This window comes from Dendropsophus ebraccatus, chromosome 13 (genome assembly GCF_027789765.1).
Source record: "Dendropsophus ebraccatus isolate aDenEbr1 chromosome 13, aDenEbr1.pat, whole genome shotgun sequence".
Lineage (NCBI taxonomy): Eukaryota > Metazoa > Chordata > Amphibia > Anura > Hylidae > Dendropsophus > Dendropsophus ebraccatus.
In genome coordinates this window covers 5031197-5052177 of record NC_091466.1, presented here as the reverse complement: position 1 = coordinate 5052177, position 20981 = coordinate 5031197, and the positions used below count along the sequence as shown (strand labels likewise).

General features: G+C 45.5%; 1 protein-coding gene across 1 annotated transcript in view; it reads left to right on the top strand.

The window, feature by feature from the left end:
- Positions 1–16285, top strand: part of LOC138771164 (golgin subfamily A member 4-like) — a 36728-nt gene extending 20443 nt beyond the window's left edge. The window contains exon 3 of the mRNA XM_069950686.1: positions 3602–16285. Coding sequence (XP_069806787.1) covers positions 3602–14638 — 11037 coding nt within the window. The 3' untranslated portion in view covers positions 14639–16285. The remainder of the gene's footprint in view (positions 1–3601) is intronic.
- The last annotated feature ends 4696 nt before the right edge of the window (positions 16286–20981 follow it).

Sequence of the window (20981 nt, the reverse complement as noted above, 5' to 3'; positions counted from 1 at the left end):
GTGACTGAGCATGTGTGTCCTCCAGCACTCAGCACATTAGGTGGATGGGGGCAGTGACTGAGCATGTGTGTCCTCCAGCACTCAGCTCATTAGGTTTATGGGGACAGTGACTGAGCATGTGTGTCCTCCAGCACTCAGCTCATTAGGTTTATGGGGACAGTGACTGAGCATGTGTGTCCTCCAGCACTCAGCTCATTAGGTGGATGAGGACAGTGACTGAGCATGTGTGTCCTCCAGCACTCAGCACATTAGGTGGATGGGAACAGTGACTGAGCATGTGTGTCCTCCAGCACTCAGTTCATTAAGATGATGGGGACAGTGGCTGAGCATGTGTGTCCTCCAGCACTCAGCTTATTAGGTGGAAAGTGACTGAGCATGTGTTTCCTCCAGCACTTAGCACATTAGATGGATGGTGGCAGTGACTGAGCATGTGTGTCCTCCAGCACTCAGCACATTAGGTGGATGAGGACAGTGACTGAGCATTTGTGTCCATCATCACTCAGCACATTAGGTGGAGGGGGCAGTGACTGAGCATGTGTGTCCTCCAGCACTCAGTACATTAGGTGGATGAGAACAGTGACTGAGCATTTGTGTCCTCCATCACTCAGCACATTAGGTGGAGGGGACAGTGACTGAGCATGTGTGTCCTCTATCTCTCAGTTTATTAGGTGGATGGGACAGTGACTGAGCATGCGTGTCCTCCAGCACTCAGCACATTAGGTGGATGGGAAGAGTGACTAAGCATGTGTGTCCTCCAGCACACAGCACATTAGGTGGATGAGGACAGTGACTGAGCATGTGTGCCCCCCATCACTCAGTTTATTAGGTGGATGGGACAGTGACTGAGCATGTGTGTCCTCCAGCACTCAGCACATTAGGTTTATGGGGACAGTGACTGAGCATGTGTGTCCTCCAGCACTCAGCTCATTAGGTGGATGGGGACAGTGATTGAGCATGTGTGTCCTCCAGCACTTAGCACATTAGGTGGATGGAGACAGTGACTGAGCATGTGTGTCTTACAGCACTCAGCTCATTAGGTGGATGGAGACAGTGACTGAGCATGTGTATCCTCCAGCACTCAGCTCATTAGGTGGATGGGGACAGTGGCTGAGCATGTGTGTTCTCCAGCACTCAGCTTATTAGGTGGACAGTGACTGAGCATGTGTGACCTCCAGCACTCAGCTCATTAGGTGGATGGGGACAGTGGCTAAGCATGTGTGTCCTCCAGCACTCAGCTTATTAGGTGGACAGTGACTGAGCATGTGTGTCCTCCAGCACTCAGCACATTAGGTGGATGGTGGCAGTGACTGAGCATGTGTGTCCTCCAGCACTCAGCACATTAGGTGGATGGGGGCAGTGACTGAGCATGTGTGTTCTCCAGCACTCAGCACATTAGGTGGATGGTGGCAGTGACTGAGCATGTGTGTCCTCCAGCACTCAGCACATTAGGTGGATGGGGGCAGTGACTGAGCATGTGTGTTCTCCAGTACTCAGCACATTAGGTGGATGGTGGCAGTGACTTATCATGTGTGTCCTCCAGCACTCAGCACATTAGGTGGAGGGGCAGTGACTGAGCATGTGTGTCCTCCTGCACTCAGCACATTAGCTGGATGGGGACAGTGGCTGAGCATGTGTGTCCTCCAGCACTCAGCACATTAGGTAGATGGGGACAGTGACTGAGCATGTGTGTCCTCCATCACTCAGCACATTAGGTAGATGAGGACAGTGACTGAGCATGTGTGTCCTCCATCACTCAGCTTATTAGGTGAATGGGGACAGTGACTGATCATGTGTGTCCTCCAGCACTCAGCTCATTAGGTTTATCTGGACAGTGACTGAGCATGTGTGTCCTCCAGCACTCAGCTCGTTAGGTGGATGGGGACAGTGACTGAGCATGTGTGTCCTCCAGCACTTAGCACATTATGTGGATGGGGACAGTGACTGAGCATGTGTGTCCTCCAGCACTGAGCTCATTAGGTGGATGGGGACAGTGGCTGAGCATGTGTGTCCTCCAGCATTCAGCTTATTAGGTGGACAGTGACTGAGCATGTGTGTCCTCCAGCACTCAGCACATTAGGTACATGGTCGCAGTGAGTGAGCATGTGTGTCCTCCAGCACTCAGCACATTAGGTAGATGGTGGCAGTGACTGAGCATGTGTGTCCTCCAGCACTCAGCACATTAGGTGGAGGGGCAGTGACTGAGCATGTGTGTCCTCCAGCACTCAGCACATTAGGTGGAGGGGCAGTGACTGAGCATGTGTGTCCTCCAGCACGTAGCACATTAGGTAGAGGGGCAGTGACTGAGCATGTGTGTCTTTCAGCACTCAGCACATTAGGTGGATGGGGACATTGACTGAGCATGTGTGTCCTCCTGCACTCAGCACATTAGGTGAATGGGGACAGTGGCTGAGCATGTGTGTCCTCCAGCACTCAGCACATTAGGTGGATGGGACAGTGACTGAGCATGTGTGTCCTCCAGCACTCAGCTTATTAGGTGGATGGGACAGTGACTTGGCATGTGTGTCCTCCAGCACTCAGAACATTAGGTGGATAGGGACAGTGGCTGAGCATGTGCGTCCTCCAGCATTTAGCACATTAGGTGGATGGGGACAGTGGCTGAGCATGTGTGTCCTCTAACAGTCAGATACACACTGTGAACACCTGGTGACGCTATACTATTCAAGTAAATATCAGCATTCTCCACTGGAGCCTTGTTTCATTGTTTATATATAAAGTCTAAAAATATTTATTCACCTCAAACAGATGAGCAGGATATAATTCATGGGAAAACTCTCTTTAATAAAGTAAGCAGATGGCATTTCAATGGTTAATCAATCCTGTAAGCTTCCTCCTCACACAAGATGTATGCGTGTTTTCTGGAGCTCGCTGGGTGTCTCCAGGTTACGTTGGGTGTAGCTGTCATAGGGTGTAACTGTTCAACCTTTCATACATATGTTACTCCTGGAAAATGGGTTCCTGTGACAGGACATTCCCACAAAAATGTTCCCTGTGTGTATAGGTGAATACTAATCATTCCATTAATATATATATATATATATATATATATATATATATATACATATACATACAGGCATATACATACATACATTGAGGCTACATTTGGTCATAAAACATAGGGGTTGGAAGAAGTGGTAGAAAAAAGGATTCCCAAACATCTGCTGTATCAGCAGGAATCTAGAAGTCACATCTGTCCCACCCTTTACATCCCTGACGTGACATAAGAGAACATCAGAATTGTTTACTGATGTGAATTCTACCCCACGATGAGCAGCCATGGCTTATACAAATCCTACTATTCAATTTTCCTAGACAGATTGAATAACATGGAAACCTGGGGCTGAGAATCCAAACCCACCAATATGATAATCTTCTAGAGAGGACAGTACACATCATGTGGGAGACAATGTGCATGTAAGACATCAAGGCAACCATCCCTTAAAATAGACCCATAGAAATAACTACACATTTCCCACATTAAGTGAACAGTTAAAGATGTAAAGAAATATCCAGAAATACTTATCGCACGTTCTGCATAAGTAGTGCCTTCCATGATTTGGTTGTTTTTTTGTGTCCCTCTTAGGATTCTGATGACCCACACACAATTGAAGCAATACTGCATGCTCTTGACAAAAACAATGACGGTGAGGTGGACTTCAAAGAATTTCTAGAACTCCTAGCAAAGGTTGCTGTTGCTTATTTTGAAGCTCTGAGATCCAAGAAAGGTTGTCGCATATGTGCATCCGAGAAGGGTTCGCAATCATCTACATCTTCAAAAGCTTCCAAGTCTGAAAGTCAAGATTCCTCCCAATGTCCAGATAAAACACAAGAGCCCACTACAGAACCAGCACCAATCCCTAAACAAGGTGAAATTCAAACAGGAGACATCACTGCTGCTCAGACACAAGACAAATCTGACAAACAAATCCCAAAAGAGGAATCCCCAAAACAAGATTCCATTCCAAAAGAGGAGTCCCTAAAACAAGATCAGATATCAAAGGTAGAAGAGTCACAAACACAAGCTCAAAATCAAGACTCAATTAAGAAACAAGACCCATCCCAGAAACTTGAACTACTTCCGAAACAAGATTCAACTCAGAAACATGAACAAATCCAAGAACAAGACTTCAATAAAAAACAAAGCCAAACAAAGAAACGAGATCTAACCCAGAAAGAAGATGTAACCAAAATACAAGAACTAAGTCTGAAACAAAACTTAACCCAGAAGGATGACTCAATCCAGACACAAGACCTTTTTAAGAAACAAGATCTGACCAAGGAACAAGACCCAACCCAGAAACAAGACTCAATCCAGAAACAGGAGCCAACAAAAAACCTAGAACCAATGAAGAAAGAAGACTCAACCCACAAACAAGAACTAATGAAACCTGAACAATCACAGAATCAAAGCCCAGCAAAAAACCAAGACTCAAAATTGACCAAACAAGATGAAATTCCGAAAGTGGAATCCCCAAAACAAGATCCCATGTCAAAGGTAGAAGAATCACAAATACAAACTCAAGCTCAAAAACAAGACTCAATTAAGATACAAGACCCATCCCAAAAGCTTGAACTACTTCCGAATCTAGATTCAACTCAGAAACATGAACAAATCAAGAAACAAAGCCTAACAAAGAAACAAGATCTAACCCAGAAAGAACTAACTCCGAAACAAGACTCAAGCCATAAGGGTGAATCAATCCAGACACAAGACCTTTCCAAAAAACAAGATCTGACCAAGGACCAAGACCCAAACCAGACACAAGACTCAATGCAGAAACAGGAGCCAACCCAAAAACTAGAACCAATCAAGAAAGAAGATGCAACCCAGAAACAAGATCTACCCAAAAAACACTTAACCCAGAAACAAGAACTAATGAAACCTGAACAATCACAGGAGCAAAACCCAGCCGAAAACCAAGACTCTGCTCAAAAGGGTGGATCAATCAAGACACATGATCTTTCCAAGAAACAAGATCAGACCAATGAACAAGACCCAAACCAGAAACAAGATTCAATCCAGACACAGGAGCCAACCATGAAACTAGAACCAGTCAAGAAAGAACACTCATCCCAAAACCAAGATCTACTCAAAAAAGAACACTTAACCCAGAAAAAAGAACTAATGAAACCTGAACAATCACAGAAGCAAGACCCAGCCCAAAACCAAGATTCAACCCAGAAAAAAGAATTAACCCAGAAGCAAGAGTTAACTCCGAAACAAGACTCAACCCAGAAGGATGACTCAATCCGGACACAAGACCTTTCCAAGAAACAAGATCTGACCAAAGAAAAAGACCCAAACCAGAAACAAGACTCAATCCAGAAACAGGAGCAAACCAAAAAACTAGAACAAGTTAAGAAAGAAGACTCAAAACAGAAACAAGACCAAAAACCACAGAAGCAAGACCCAGCCCTAAACCAAGACTCAACCCAGAAGGATGACTCAATCCAGACACAAGACCTTTCTAAGAAACAAGATCTGACGAAGGAACAAGACCCAAACCAGACAAAAAACTCAATCCAGAAACAGGAGCCAACCAAAAATTTAGAACCAATCAAGAAAGAAGACTCAAACCACAAACAAGAACTAATGAAACCTGAACAATCACAGAAGCAAAACCCAGCACAAAACCAAGACTCAAAATCAGCCAAACAAGATGAAATCTTAAAAGCGGAATCCCTAAAACAAGATCCCATTCCAAAAGAGGAGTCCCAAAAGCAAGATCCCATGTCAAATGTAGAAGAATCACAAATACAAGCTCAAGCTGAAACACAAGACTCAATTAAGAAACAAGACCCATCCCAGAAACTTGAGCTACTTCGGAAACAAGATTCAACTCAAAAACATGAACAAATCCAAGAACAAGACTTTACCAAGAAACAAAGCCCAACAAAGAAACGAGATCTAACTCAGAAAGAAGACATAACCAAAATACAAGAACTAACTCTGAAACAAGCCTCAACTCAAAAGGATGACTCAATCCTGACACAAGACTATTCCAAGAAACAATTTCTGACCAAGGAACAAGACCCAAACCAGAAACAAGACTCAATCCAGAAACATGTGCCAACCAAAACACTAGAACCAATCAAGAAAGAAGACTCAACCCACAAACAAGAACTAATGAAACCTGAACAATCACAGAAGCAAAACCCAGACCAAAACCAAGACTCAGCCCAAAAGGATGACTCAGTTCAGACTCAAGACCTTTCCAAGAAACAAGATCTGACCAAGGAACAAGACTCACACAAGAAACAAGACTCAAAATTGGCCAAACAAGATGAAATTCCAAAAGAGGAATCCCCAAAACAAGATCCCACGTCAAAGGTAGAAGAATCACAAATACAAGCTCAAGCTCAAAAACAAGACTCAATTAACAAACTAGACCCATCCCAGAAACTTGAACCACTTCTGAAACAAGATTCAACTCAGAAACATGAAAAAATCCAGGAACAAGACTTAACCAAGAAACAAAGCCCAACAAATAAGCGAGATCTAACTGAGAAAGAAGAAATAACAAAAATACCAGAACTAACTTTAAAACAAGCCTCAACCCAGAAGGATGACTCAATCCTGACACAAGACATTTCCAAGAAACAAGATCTGACCAAGGAACAAGACCCAAACCAGAAACAAGACTCAATCCAGAAACATGTGCCAACCAAAACACTAGAACCAATCAAGAAAGAAGACTCAACCCACAAACAACAACTAATGAAACCTGAACAATCACAGAAGCAAAACCCAGCACAAAACCAAGACTCAAAATTGGCCAAACAAGATGAAATTCCAGAAGATGAATCTCCAAAACAAGATCCCATTCCAAAAGAGGAGTCCCTAAAGCAAGATCCCATGTCAAAGGTAGAAGAATCACAAATACAAGCTCAAGCTCAAAAACAAGACTCAATTAACAAACAAGACCCATCCCATAAACTTGAACTACTTCTGAAGCAAGATTCAACTCAGAAACATGAACAAAACCAGGAACAAGACTTAACCAAGAAACAAAGCCCAACAAAGAAACGAGATCTAACTGAGAAAGAAGACATAACCAAAATACAAGAACTAACTCCAAAACAAGCCTCAACCCAAAAGGATGACTCAATCCTGACACAAGACCTTTCCAAGAAACAAGATATGACCAAGGAACAAGACCCAAACCAGAAACAAGACTCAATCCAGAAACATGAGCCAACCAAAACACTAGAACCAATCAAGAAAGAAGACTCAACCCACAAACAAGAACTAATGAAACCTGAACAATCACAGAAGCAAAACCCAGACCAAAACCAAGACTCAGCCCAAAAGGATGACTCAGTCCACACTCAAGACCTTTCCAAGAAACAAGATCTGACCAAGGAACAAGACTCACACCAGAAACAAGACTCAATCCAGAAACAGGAGCAAACCAAAGAACTAGAACCAATTAGGAAAGAAGACTCAACCGACAAACAAGAACTAATGAAACCTCAACAATCACAGAAGCAAAACCCAGCACAAAACCAAGACTCAAAATTGGCCAAACAAGATGAAATTCCAAAAGAAGAATCCCCAAAACAAGATCCCATTCCAAAAGAAGAGTCCCTAAAACAAGATCCCATGTCAAAGGTAGAAGAATCACAAATACAAGCTCAAGCTCAAAAACAAGACTCAATTAAGAAACAAGACCCATCCCAGAAACTTGAACTACTTCTGAAACAAGATTCTACTCAGAAACATGAACAAATCCAGGAACAAGACTTAACCAAGAAACAAAGCCCAACAAAGAAACGAGATCTAACTGAGAAAGAAGACATAACAAAAATACAAGAATTAACTCCAAAACAAGCCTCATCCCAGAAGGATAACTCAATCCTGACACAAGACCTTTCCAAGAAACAAGATCTGACCAAGGAACAGGACCCAAACCAAACACAAGATCTACTCAAAAAAGAAAACTTAAACCAGAAACAAGAATTAATAAAACCTGAACAATCAAAGAAGCAAGACCCAGCCCAAAACCAAGACTCAACCCAGAATAAAGAACTAACCCAGAAGCAAGACTTAATTCCGAAACAAGACTCAACCCAGAAGGATGACTCAATTCAGACAAAAGACCTTTCTAAAAAACAAGATCTGACTAAGGAACAAGACCCAAACCAGAAACAAGACTCAATCCAGAAACGGGAGCCAACCAAAAAACTAGAACAAATGAAGATAGAAGATTTAAACGAGAAACAAGAACTAATGAAACCCGAACAATCACAGAAGCAAGACCCAGCCCTAAACCAAGACTCATCCCAGAAGGATGACTCAATCCAGACACAAGACCTTTCCAAGGAACAAAATCTGACCAAGGAACAAGACCCAAACCAGAAACAAGATATACTCAAAAAAGAAGACTTAAACCAGAAACAAGAACTAATAAAACCTGAACAATCACAGAAGCAAGACCCAGCCCAAAACCAAGACTCAACCCAGAAAAAAGAACTAACCCAGAAGCAAGACTTAACTCTGAAACAAGACTCAGCCAAGAAGGATGACTCAATCCAGACACAAGACCTTTCTAAGAAACAAGATCTGACCAAGGAACAAGACTCACACCAGAAACAAGACTCAATCCAGAAACAGGAGCAAACCAAAACACTAGAACCAATCAAAAAAGAAGACTCAACCGACAAACAAGAACTAATTAAACCTGAACAATCACAGAAGCAAAACCCAGACCAAAACCAAGACTCAAAATTGGCAAAACAAGATGACATTCCAGAAGATGAATCCCCAAAACAAGATCCCATTCCAAAAGAGGAGTCCCTAAAACAAGATCACATGTTAAAGGTAGAAGAATCACAAATACAAGCTCAAGCTCAAAAACTAGTTCCGAAACAAGATTCAACTCAGAAACATGAACAAATCCAGGAACAAGACTTAACCAAGAAACAAAGCCCAACAAAGAAACGAGATCTAACCCAGAAAGAAGACATAACCAAAATACAAGATTTAACTCCAAAACAAGCTTTAACCCAGAAGGATAACTCAATCCTGACACAAGACCTTTCCAAAAAACAAGATCTGACCAAGGAACAAGACCCAAACCAGAAAAAAGATCTACTAAAAAAAGAAGACTTAAACCAGAAACAAGAACTAATAAAACCTGAACAATCACAGAAGCAAGACTCAACCCAGAATAAAGAACTTACACAGAAGCAAGACTTAACTTCGAAACAAGACTCAACCCAAATTTCAGTCTTAACCCAGAATCCCAGTTTAATTCAGCATCAGGAAGAGGTCCATAAACAGGATTTCACTCATTCAACCAATAAACAATCTTCAGCTCTCAAATACGATCAGACCCTAATGCAACAGGCAACCCCCAAAGAAAGTCCAAACAAAAAAGATCTCACTTCCAAACAATGTTCAGCTTTCAAGCAAGATGTGACACAGATACAAGACATGCCTCTAAAACAGGACCCAACTCAAAAACAAGACCCAAAACACACACAAGACCTTTCCAAGAAACAAGATCTGACCAAGGAACAAGACCCAAACCAGAAACATGAGCCAACCAAAACACTAGAACCAATCAAGAAAGAAGACTCAACCCACAAACAAGAACTAATGAAACCTGAACAATCACAGAAGCAAAACCCAGACCAAAACCAAGACTCAGCCCAAAAGGATGACTCAGTCCACACTCAAGACCTTTCCAAGAAACAAGATCTGACCAAGGAACAAGACCCAAACCAGAAACAAGACTCAATCCAGAAACAGGAGCCAACCAAAGAACTAGAACCAATGAAGAAAGAAGACTCAACCGACAAACAAGAACTAATGAAACCTGAACAATCACAGAAGCAAAACCCAGCACAAAACCAAGACTCAAAATTGGCCAAACAAGATGAAATTCCAAAAGAGGAATCCCCAAAACAAGATCCCATGTCAAAGGTAGAAGAATCACAAATACAAGCGCAAGCTCAAAAACAAGACTCAATTGAGAAACTAGACCCATCCCAGAAGCTTGAAATACTTCCGAAACAAGATTCAACTCCGAAACATGAACAAATGCAGGAACAAGACGTAACCAAGAAACAAAGCCCAACAAAGAAACGAGATCTAACCGAGAAAGAAGACATAACCAAAATACAAGAACTAACTCCAAAACAAGCTTTAACCCAGAAGGATAACTCAATCCTGACACAAGACCTTTCCAAGAAACAAGATCTGACCAAGGAACAAGACCCAAACCAGAAACATGAGCCAACCAAAACACTAGAACCAATCAAGAAAGAAGACTCAACCCACAAACAAGAACTAATGAAACCTGAACAATCACAGAAGCAAAACCCAGACCAAAACCAAGACTCAGCCCAAAAGGATGACTCAGTCCACACTCAAGACCTTTCCAAGAAACAAGATCTGACCAAGGAACAAGACCCAAACCAGAAACAAGACTCAATCCAGAAACAGGAGCCAACCAAAGAACTAGAACCAATGAAGAAAGAAGACTCAACCGACAAACAAGAACTAATGAAACCTGAACAATCACAGAAGCAAAACCCAGCACAAAACCAAGACTCAAAATTGGCCAAACAAGATGAAATTCCAAAAGAGGAATCCCCAAAACAAGATCCCATGTCAAAGGTAGAAGAATCACAAATACAAGCGCAAGCTCAAAAACAAGACTCAATTGAGAAACTAGACCCATCCCAGAAGCTTGAAATACTTCCGAAACAAGATTCAACTCCGAAACATGAACAAATGCAGGAACAAGACGTAACCAAGAAACAAAGCCCAACAAAGAAACGAGATCTAACCGAGAAAGAAGACATAACCAAAATACAAGAACTAACTCCAAAACAAGCTTTAACCCAGAAGGATAACTCAATCCTGACACAAGACCTTTCCAAAAAACAAGATCTGACCAAGGAACAAGACCCAAACCAGAAAAAAGATCTACTAAAAAAAGAAGACTTAAACCAGAAACAAGAACTAATAAAACCTGAACAATCACAGAAGCAAGACTCAACCCAGAATAAAGAACTTACACAGAAGCAAGACTTAACTTCGAAACAAGACTCAACCCAAATTTCAGTCTTAACCCAGAATCCCAGTTTAATTCAGCATCAGGAAGAGGTCCATAAACAGGATTTCACTCATTCAACCAATAAACAATCTTCAGCTCTCAAATACGATCAGACCCTAATGCAACAGGCAACCCCCAAAGAAAGTCCAAACAAAAAAGATCTCACTTCCAAACAATGTTCAGCTTTCAAGCAAGATGTGACACAGATACAAGACATGCCTCTAAAACAGGACCCAACTCAAAAACAAGACCCAAAACAAACACAAGACCTTTCCAAGAAACAAGATCTGACCAAGGAACAAGACCCAAACCAGAAACATGAGCCAACCAAAACACTAGAACCAATCAAGAAAGAAGACTCAACCCACAAACAAGAACTAATGAAACCTGAACAATCACAGAAGCAAAACCCAGACCAAAACCAAGACTCAGCCCAAAAGGATGACTCAGTCCACACTCAAGACCTTTCCAAGAAACAAGATCTGACCAAGGAACAAGACCCAAACCAGAAACAAGACTCAATCCAGAAACAGGAGCCAACCAAAGAACTAGAACCAATGAAGAAAGAAGACTCAACCGACAAACAAGAACTAATGAAACCTGAACAATCACAGAAGCAAAACCCAGCACAAAACCAAGACTCAAAATTGGCCAAACAAGATGAAATTCCAAAAGAGGAATCCCCAAAACAAGATCCCATGTCAAAGGTAGAAGAATCACAAATACAAGCGCAAGCTCAAAAACAAGACTCAATTGAGAAACTAGACCCATCCCAGAAGCTTGAAATACTTCCGAAACAAGATTCAACTCCAAAACATGAACAAATGCAGGAACAAGACGTAACCAAGAAACAAAGCCCAACAAAGAAACGAGATCTAACCGAGAAAGAAGACATAACCAAAATACAAGAACTAACTCCAAAACAAGCCTCAACCCAGAAGGATGACTCAATCCAGACACAAGACCTTTCAAAGAAACAAGATCTGACCAAGGAACAAGACCCAAACCAAACACAAGATCTACTCAAAAAAGAAGACCTAAACCAGAAACAAGAACTAATAAAACCTGAACAATCACAGCAGCAAGACCCAGGCAAAAACCAAGACTCAACCCAGAATAAAGAACTAACCCAGAAGCAAGACTTAACTCTGAAACAAGACTCAACCCAAATGTCAGTCTTAACCTTGAATCCCAGCTCAATTCAGCATCAGGAAGAGGTCCATAAACAAGATTTCTCTCATTCAACCAATGAACAATCTTCAGCTCTCAAATACGATCAGACCCTAATGCAACAGGCAACCCCCAAAGAAATTACAAACAAAAAAGATCTCACTCCCAAACAATGTTTAGCTTTCAAGCAAGATGTGACACAGATACAAGACATGCCTCTAACTCAAAAACAAGATCCAAAACAAACACAAGACCTTTCCAAGAAACAAGATCTGACCAAGGAACAAGACTCAAACCAGAAACAAGACTTAATCCAGAAACATGAGCCTACTAAAATACTAGAACCAATCAAGAAAGAAGACTCAACCCACAAACAAGAACTAATGAAACCCGAGCAATTACAGAAGCAAAACCTAGCCCAAAACCAAGACTCAAAATCAAATGAAATTCCAAAAGAGGAATCCCAAAAACAAGATCCCATTCCAAAAGAGGAGTCCATAAAACAAGATCCCATGTCAAAGGTAGAAGAATCACAAATACAAGCTCAAGCTCAAAAACAAGACTCAATTAACAAACTAGACCCATCCCAGAAACTTAAACTACTTCCAAAGCAAGATTCATCTCAGAAACATGAACAATTCCAGAAACAAGACTTAACCAAGAGACAAAGCCCAACAAAGAAACAAGATCTAACTGAGAAAGAAGACATAACCAAAATACAAGAACTAACTCCAAAAGAAGCCTCAACCCAGAAGGATGACTCAATCCAGACTCAAGACCTTTCCAAGAAACAAGACCTGACCAAGGAACAAGACCCAAACCAGAAACAAGACTCAATCCAGAAACAGGAGGCAACAAAAAACCTAGAACCAATCAAGAAAGAAGACTTAACCCAGAAACAAGAACTAATGAATCAACGATTACAGAAGCAAAACCCAGACCAAAACAAAGACTCAACCCAGAAAAAAGAACTAACCCAGGAGCAAGACTTAATTCCGAAACAAGACTCAATCCAGAAGGGTGACTCAATCCAGACACAAGACCTTTCCAAGAAACAAGATCTGACCAAGGAGCAAGATCCAAACCAGAAACAAGACTCAATCCAGAAACAGGAGCCAACCAAAGAACTAGAACCAATCAAGAAAGAAGACTCAACCCACAAACAAGAACTAATGAAACCCGAACAATCACAGAAGCAAAACCCAGCCCAAAACAAAGACTCAAAATCGGCCAAACAAGAACAAATCCAGGAACAAGACTTAACCAAGAAACAAAGCCCAACAAAGAAACGAGATGTAACCGAGAAAGAAGCTATAACCCAAATACAAGAACTAACTCCAAAACAAGCCTCAACCCAGAAGGATGACACAATGCAGACACAAGACCTTTCCAAGAAACAAGATCTGACCAAGGAACAAGACCCAAACCAGAAACAAGACTCAATCCAGAAACAGGAGCCAACCAAAAACCTAGAACCAATCATGAAAGAAGACTCAACCCAGAAACAAGAACTAATGAAACCCGAGCAATTACAGAAGCAAAACCCAGACCAAAACCAAGACTCAGCCCAGAAAAAAGAACTAACCCAGAAGCAAGACTTAATGCCAAAACAAGACTCAACCCATATGTCAAACTTAACCCAGAAACCCAGCTCAGTTCAGCAACAGGATGAGGTCCATAAACAAGATTTAACTCCTTCATCCAATAAACAGAGGCAAGATTTATCCCAGAAAGAACAGTCAGTGTCTCAGAGTCTCCAAAAAGATCTAATCCAAACACAAGACAGAAGAGATACTGTCCAAGAACAAGAACCAAGCCAGATGCTAGAACCCCAAAGTCAGGTCCCACACAGCGAGATACACAGTTCTGACCACACACAAAGTGCTCAGTCTTCTCACCAGCTCAGGATTTCCACTCTCATTCAAGGAGAAAAAGACCCTCAGAAACACCCTGAACACCCAGAATCTACCTCCTCCATCTCCTCCCAGACTCCTCCAGACACACAAAACACAAAGCAGCAGAAAACCACTTTCCTGTCATTTCAAACAGAACAACATTCGTCCCTGAAGGGTGCTACAGCCACCGGAGGGCCTTACAAAGTGGAACAAGAGGTTTCCCCATCACAGAATCCCCTCTACCTCCTATCTCAGCAGTCCCCAAAACTAACCAGGAATCGCAGCATTGGCCAATACACCACCACTGAATCAAAGCAACCAGACCTTCATCCAGAACCTTCCACAAAACCAGAGGATCTCAACCAGCAACAACAACCTGCATCTTCTGGACCGAGCTCCACTGAGAAGAAAGAAACACAGAAATCTACCCAAAGGGGCTTCAAGTGGCCATGGCAGAAGTCTACCCCTGAGGACTCAGGCAAAAACTGAGCCTGGGGTCCCTGCCTGCAAGTGAATTATAGTCCCATCTCCTGGGGACGCTGTTGTGTGGAGATTTCCATCTTCTCCTGGCGGCAGAATCAATAATGTAATAAAAAGCCTAAGCCTGTGAGTCCTACCCCCCCCCCACTCATAGAGAAAGCCTGTGAGTCCTGCTTAACCCACCCCCCACTCATAGAGGAAGCCTGTGAGTCCTGCTTTCCCAACCCCCCACTCATAGAGAGAGCCTGTGAGTCCTGCTGCCCCCACCCCTCATAGAGAAAGCCTGTGAGTCATGCTCCCCCACCACTCATAGAGGAAGCCTGTGAGTCCTGCTTCCCCCACTCATAGAGAAAGCCTGTGAGTTCTGCTCCCCCCACCACTCATAGAGAAAGCCTGAGTCCTGCTCCCCCCACCACTCATAGAGAAAGCCTGTGAGTCCTGCTCCCCCCACCACTCATAGAGGAAGCCTGTGAGTCCTGCTTTCCCCACTCATAGAGAAAGCCTGTGAGTTCTGCTCCCCCCACCACTCATAGAGAAAGCCTGAGTCCTGCTCCCCCCACCACTCATAGAGAAAGCCTGTGAGTCCTGCTTCCCCCACCACTCATAGAGAAAGCCTGTGAGTCCTGCTTCCCCCACCACTCATAGAGAAAGCCTGTGAGTCCTGCCTCCCCCACCACTCATAGAGAAAGCCTGTGAGTCCTGCTTCCCCCACCCCTCATAGAGAAAGCCTGTGCGTCCTGCTTCCCCCACCACTCATAGAAAAAGCCTGTGAGTCCTGCTTCCCCCACCACTCATAGAGAAAGCCTGTGAGTCCTGCTCCCCCACCACTCATACAGAAAGCCTGTGAGTCCTGCTTCCCCCACCACTCATAGAGAAAGCCAGTAAGTCCTGCTCCCCAACCCACTCATAAAAAAAGCCTGTGAGTCCTGCTTCCCCCACCACTCACAGGGAATACCCTTGAGTCCTGCTCCCCCACCCACTCACAGAGAAAGCCTGTGAGTCCTGCTCCCCCCACCACTCATAGAGAAAGCCTGTGAGTTCTGCTCCCCCCACCACTCATAGAGAAAGCCGCTAAGTCTTGCTCTCCCACCCACTCATACAAAAAGCCTGTGAGTACTGCTCCCCCCACCACTCATAGAGAAAGCCTGTGAGTCCTGCTCCCCCCACCACTCATAGAGAAAGCCTGTGAGTCCTGCTCCCCCCCCACTCATAGAGAAAGACTGTGAATCCTGCTTCCCCCACCCCCCACTTGTAGAGAAAGCCTGTGAGTCCTGCTCCCGCCGCCCCCCACTCATACAGAGAGCCTGTGAGTCCTGCTCCCGCCGCCCCCACTCATACAGAGAGCCTGTGAGTCCTGCTCCCGCCACCCCCCACTCATACAGAGAGCATGTGAGTCCTGCTCCCCCACACACTAGTGTCTGACAGCATATATTGTATCTCTGCATGTGGGACTGTCAATCACTGTGTGTGGGCGGGGGAAGCAGGACTCACAGGCTTTAGTGAGACTGTGTGACTATTACACCTATTATAGGACTATAATTACTGCAAATGTTTAATTAACCATTACCCTTACAATGATTTAATAATACTAATTATAGCACAATGTTATGATCATGTGACACGGTGTCGGAATACAATAAAGATGATTTAACCCTTCCCTGGCTTCTCTAACTCTGCTTTACTGCCATTGTAGATTAGTCACCACAGTGAAGCAATATATATATATATATATATATATATCTTAAGAAATGTAGGCAGCACCTTGAATACACGAGATAGGTGCCCGCAGACGGGTCCTGGACAACGGACCAAAGTAGTTATGTAGCAAAAATACTCTGCAGCACTCGGAAGTTCTTGAGCAAACGTGACGTGGGTTTATTTGAACATCGTAAACACAGCAAACAAGAAGTAAAGAGACACGACGTTTCGGCGTACCTTACTTGAAAATGGCGTAAGGTACGCCGAAACGTCGTGTCTCTTTACTTCTTGTTTGCTGTGTATACGATGTTCAAATAAACCCACGTCACGTTTGCTCAAGAACTTCCGAGTGCTGCAGAGTATTTTTGCTACATATATATATATATATATATATATATATATATATATATATATATATATAGTCTTTACAGGCACCATTGCGAACTGAGGAACAACATTTTGGATGCTATGGGCACAGAAGGTGGGCAATAAGGATACACTTAAGGTGGCACTCTGACAAAAAACTGGCTGCTGCGGCCTACAGATCACTAACACCCCCACAAAGAACAAGCTAGTCCGGGCCTACAGATCACCAACACTTCCACAATAAACGAGCCTCTCCGGCCTATAGATCACCAACACTCCCAGTATACAGTATACGGCAATGTCTATATATGTATATATATATATATATATATATATATATATATATATATAGTCTTGCTCATAAAGATGCAGAAAGCTGGATTCAAGGACCGGACTGGAGTTGATGGGCCATTACAGGATTTTAGGCATCATCCAGCACACAAAGCGGAGCTGAGAGTGTGGGCAGGTGGAGATGTGTGTGTGCTCCGGTCTCAGAGTGTGGGCAGGTGGAGATGTGTGTGTGCTCCGGTCTCAGAGTGTGGGCAGGTGGAGATGTGTGTGTGCTCCGGTCTCAGACTGTGGGCAGGTGGAGATGTGTGTGTGCTCCAGTCTCAGAGTGTGGGCAGGTGGAGATGTGTGTGTGCTCTGGTCTCAGAGTATTAGCAGGTGGAGATGTGTGTGTGCTCCGGTCTCAGAGTGTGGGCAGGTGGAGATGTGTGTGCTCCGGTCTCAGAGTATTAGCAGGTGGAGATGTGTGTGTGCTCCGGTCTCAGAGTGTGGGCAGGTGGAGATGTGTGTGTGCTCCGGTCTCAGAGTATTAGCAGGTGGAGATGTGTGTGTGCTCCGGTCTCAGAGTATTAGCAGGTGGAGATATGTGTGTGCTCTGGTCTCAGAGTATTAGCAGGGGGAGATGTGTGTGTGCTCCGGTCTCAGAGTGTGGGCAGGTGGAGATGTGTGCTCCGGTCTCAGAGTGTGGGCAGGTGGAGATGTGTGTGTGCTCCGGTCTCAGAGTGTGGGCAGGTGGAGATGTGTGTGTGCTTCGGTCTCAGAGTATTAGCAGGTGGAGATGTGTGTGTGCTCCGGTCTCAGAGTGTGGGCAGGTGGAGATGTGTGTGTGCTCCGGTCTCAGAGTATTAGCAGGTGGAGATGTGTGTTTGCTCCGGTCTCAGAGTGTGGGCAGGTGGAGATGTGTGTGTGCTCCGGTCTCAGACTGTGGGCAGGTAGAGATGTGTGTGTGCTCCGGTCTCAGAGTATTAGCAGGTGGAGATGTGTGTGTGCTCCGGTCTCAGACTGTGGGCAGGTGGAGATGTGTGTGTGCTCCAGTCTCAGAGTGTGGGCAGGTGGAGATGTGTGTGTGCTCAGGTCTCAGAGTATTAGCAGGTGGAGATGTGTGTGTGCTCCGGTCTCAGAGTGTGGGCAGGTGGAGATGTGTGTGTGCTCCGGTCTCAGAGTGTGGGCAGGTGGAGATGTGTGTGTGTGCTCCGGTCTCAGAGTGTGGGCAGGTGGAGATGTGTGTGTGCTCCGGTCTCAGAGTGTGGGCAGGGGGAGATGTGTGTGTGCTCCGGTATCAGAGTGTGGGCAGGTGGAGATGTGTGTGCTCCGGTCTCAGAGTGTGGGCAGGTGGAGATGTGTGTGTGCTCCGGTCTCAGAGTGTGGGCAGGTGGAGATGTGTGTGTGCTCAGGTCTCAGAGTATTAGCAGGTGGAGATGTGTGTGTGCTCTGGTATCAGAGTGTGGGCAGGTGGAGATGTGTGTGCTCCGGTCTCAGAGTGTGGGCAGGTGGAGATGTGTGTGTGCTGTGGTCTCAGAGTGTGGGCAGGTGGAGATGTGTGTGTGCTCCGGTCTCAGAGTGTGGGCAGGTGGAGATGTGTGTGTGCTGTGGTCTCAGAGTGTGGGCAGGTGGAGATGTGTGTGTGCTCAGGTCTCAGAGTATTAGCAGGTGGAGATGTGTGTGTGCTCCGGTCTCAGAGTGTGGGCAGGTGGAGATGTGTGTGTGCTGTGGTCTCAGAGTGTGGGCAGGTGGAGATGTGTGTGTGCTCAGGTCTCAGAGTATTAGCAGGTGGAGATGTGTGTGTGCTCTGGTATCAGAGTGTGGGCAGGTGGAGATGTGTGTGCTCCGGTCTCAGAGTATTAGCAGGTGGAGATGTGTGTGTGCTCCGGTCTCAGACTGTGGGCAGGTGGAGATGTGTGTGTGCTCCGGTCTCAGAGTGTGGGCAGGTAGAGATGTGTTTGCTCCGGTCTCAGACTGTGGGCAGGTGGAGATGTGTGTGTGCTCCGGTCTCAGAGTGTGGGCAGGTAGAGATGTGTGTGTGCTCCGGTCTCAGAGTGTGGGCAGGTGGAGATGTGTGTGTGCTCCGGTCTCAGAGTGTGGGCAGGTGGAGATGTGTGTGTGCTCCGGTCTCAGAGTGTGGGCAGGTGGAGATGTGTGTGTGCTCCGGTCTCAGAGTGTGGGCAGGTGGAGATGTGTGTGTGCTCCGGTCTCAGACTGTGGGCAGGTGGAGATGTGTGTGTGCTCCAGTCTCAGAGTGTGGGCAGGTGGAGATGTGTGTGTGCTCCGGTCTCAGAGTGTGGGCAGGTGGAGATGTGTGTGTGCTCCGGTCTCAGAGTATTAGCAGGTGGAGATGTGTGTGTGCTCTGGTCTCAGAGTATTAGCAGGGGGAGATGTGTGTGTGCTCCGGTCTCAGAGTGTGGGCAGGTGGAGATGTGTGTGTGCTCCGGTCTCAGAGTATTAGCAGGTGGAGATATGTGTGTGCTCTGGTCTCAGAGTATTAGCAGGGGGAGATGTGTGTGTGCTCCGGTCTCAGAGTATTAGCAGGTGGAGATGTGTGTGTGCTTCGGTCTCAGAGTATTAGCAGGTGGAGATGTGTGTGTGCTCCGGTCTCAAGAGTGTGGGCAGGTGGAGATGTGTGTGTGCTCCGGTCTCAGAGTATTAGCAGGTGGAGATGTGTGTTTGCTCCGGTCTCAGAGTGTGGGCAGGTGGAGATGTGTGTGTGCTCCGGTCTCAGACTGTGGGCAGGTAGAGATGTGTGTGTGCTCCGGTCTCAGAGTATTCGCAGGTGGAGATGTGTGTGTGCTCCGGTCTCAGACTGTGGGCAGGTGGAGATGTGTGTGTGCTCCGGTCTCAGAGTGTGGGCAGGTGGAGATGTGTGTGTGCTCCGGTCTCAGAGTGTGGGCAGGTGGAGATGTGTGTGTGCTCCGGTCTCAGAGTATTAGCAGGTGGAGATGTGTGTGTGCTCCGGTCTCAGAGTGTGGGCAGGGGGAGATGTGTGTGTGCTCCGGTCTCAGAGTGTGGGCAGGTGGAGATGTGTGTGTGTGCTCCGGTCTCAGAGTGTGGGCAGGTGGAGATGTGTGTGTGCTCTGGTCTCAGAGTGTGGGCAGGTGGAGATGTGTGTGTGCTCCGGTCTCAGAGTATTAGCAGGTGGAGATGTGTGTGTGCTCCGGTCTCAGAGTGTGGGCAGGTGGAGATGTGCGTGTGCTCCGGTCTCAGAGTGTGGGCAGGGGGAGATGTGTGTGTGCTCCGGTATCAGAGTGTGGGCAGGTGGAGATGTGTGTGTGCTCCGGTCTCAGAGTGTGGGCAGGTGGAGATGTGTGTGTGCTGTGGTCTCAGAGTGTGGGGCAGGTGGAGATGTGTGTGTGCTCAGGTCTCAGAGTATTAGCAGGTGGAGATGTGTGTGTGCTCTGGTATCAGAGTGTGGGCAGGTGGAGATGTGTGTGCTCCGGTCTCAGAGTATTAGCAGGTGCAGATGTGTGTGTGCTCCGGTCTCAGAGTGTGGGCAGGTGGAGATGTGTGTGTGCTCCGGTCTCAGAGTATTAGCAGGTGGAGATGTGTGTGTGCTCCGGTCTCAGAGTGTGGGCAGGTGGAGATGTGTGTGTGCTCCGGTCTCAGAGTATTAGCAGGTGGAGATGTGTGTGTGCTCCGGTCTCAGAGTGTGGGCAGGTGGAGATGTGTGTGTGCTCCGGTCTCAGAGTATTAGCAGGTGGAGATGTGTGTGTTCTCCGGTCTCAGAGTATTAGCAGGTGGAGATGTGTGTGTGCTCTGGTCTCAGAGTATTAGCAGGTGGAGATGTGTGTGTGCTCCGGTCTCAGAGTGTGGGCAGGTGGAGATGTGTGTGTGCTCCGGTCTCAGAGTATTAGCAGGTGGAGATGTGTGTTTGCTCCAGTCTCAGAGTATTAGCAGGTGGAGATGTGTGTGTGCTCCGGTCTCAGAGTGTGGGCAGGTGGAGATGTGTGTGTGCTCCGGTCTCAGAGTGTGGGCAGGTGGAGATGTGTGTGTTCTCCGATCTCAGAGT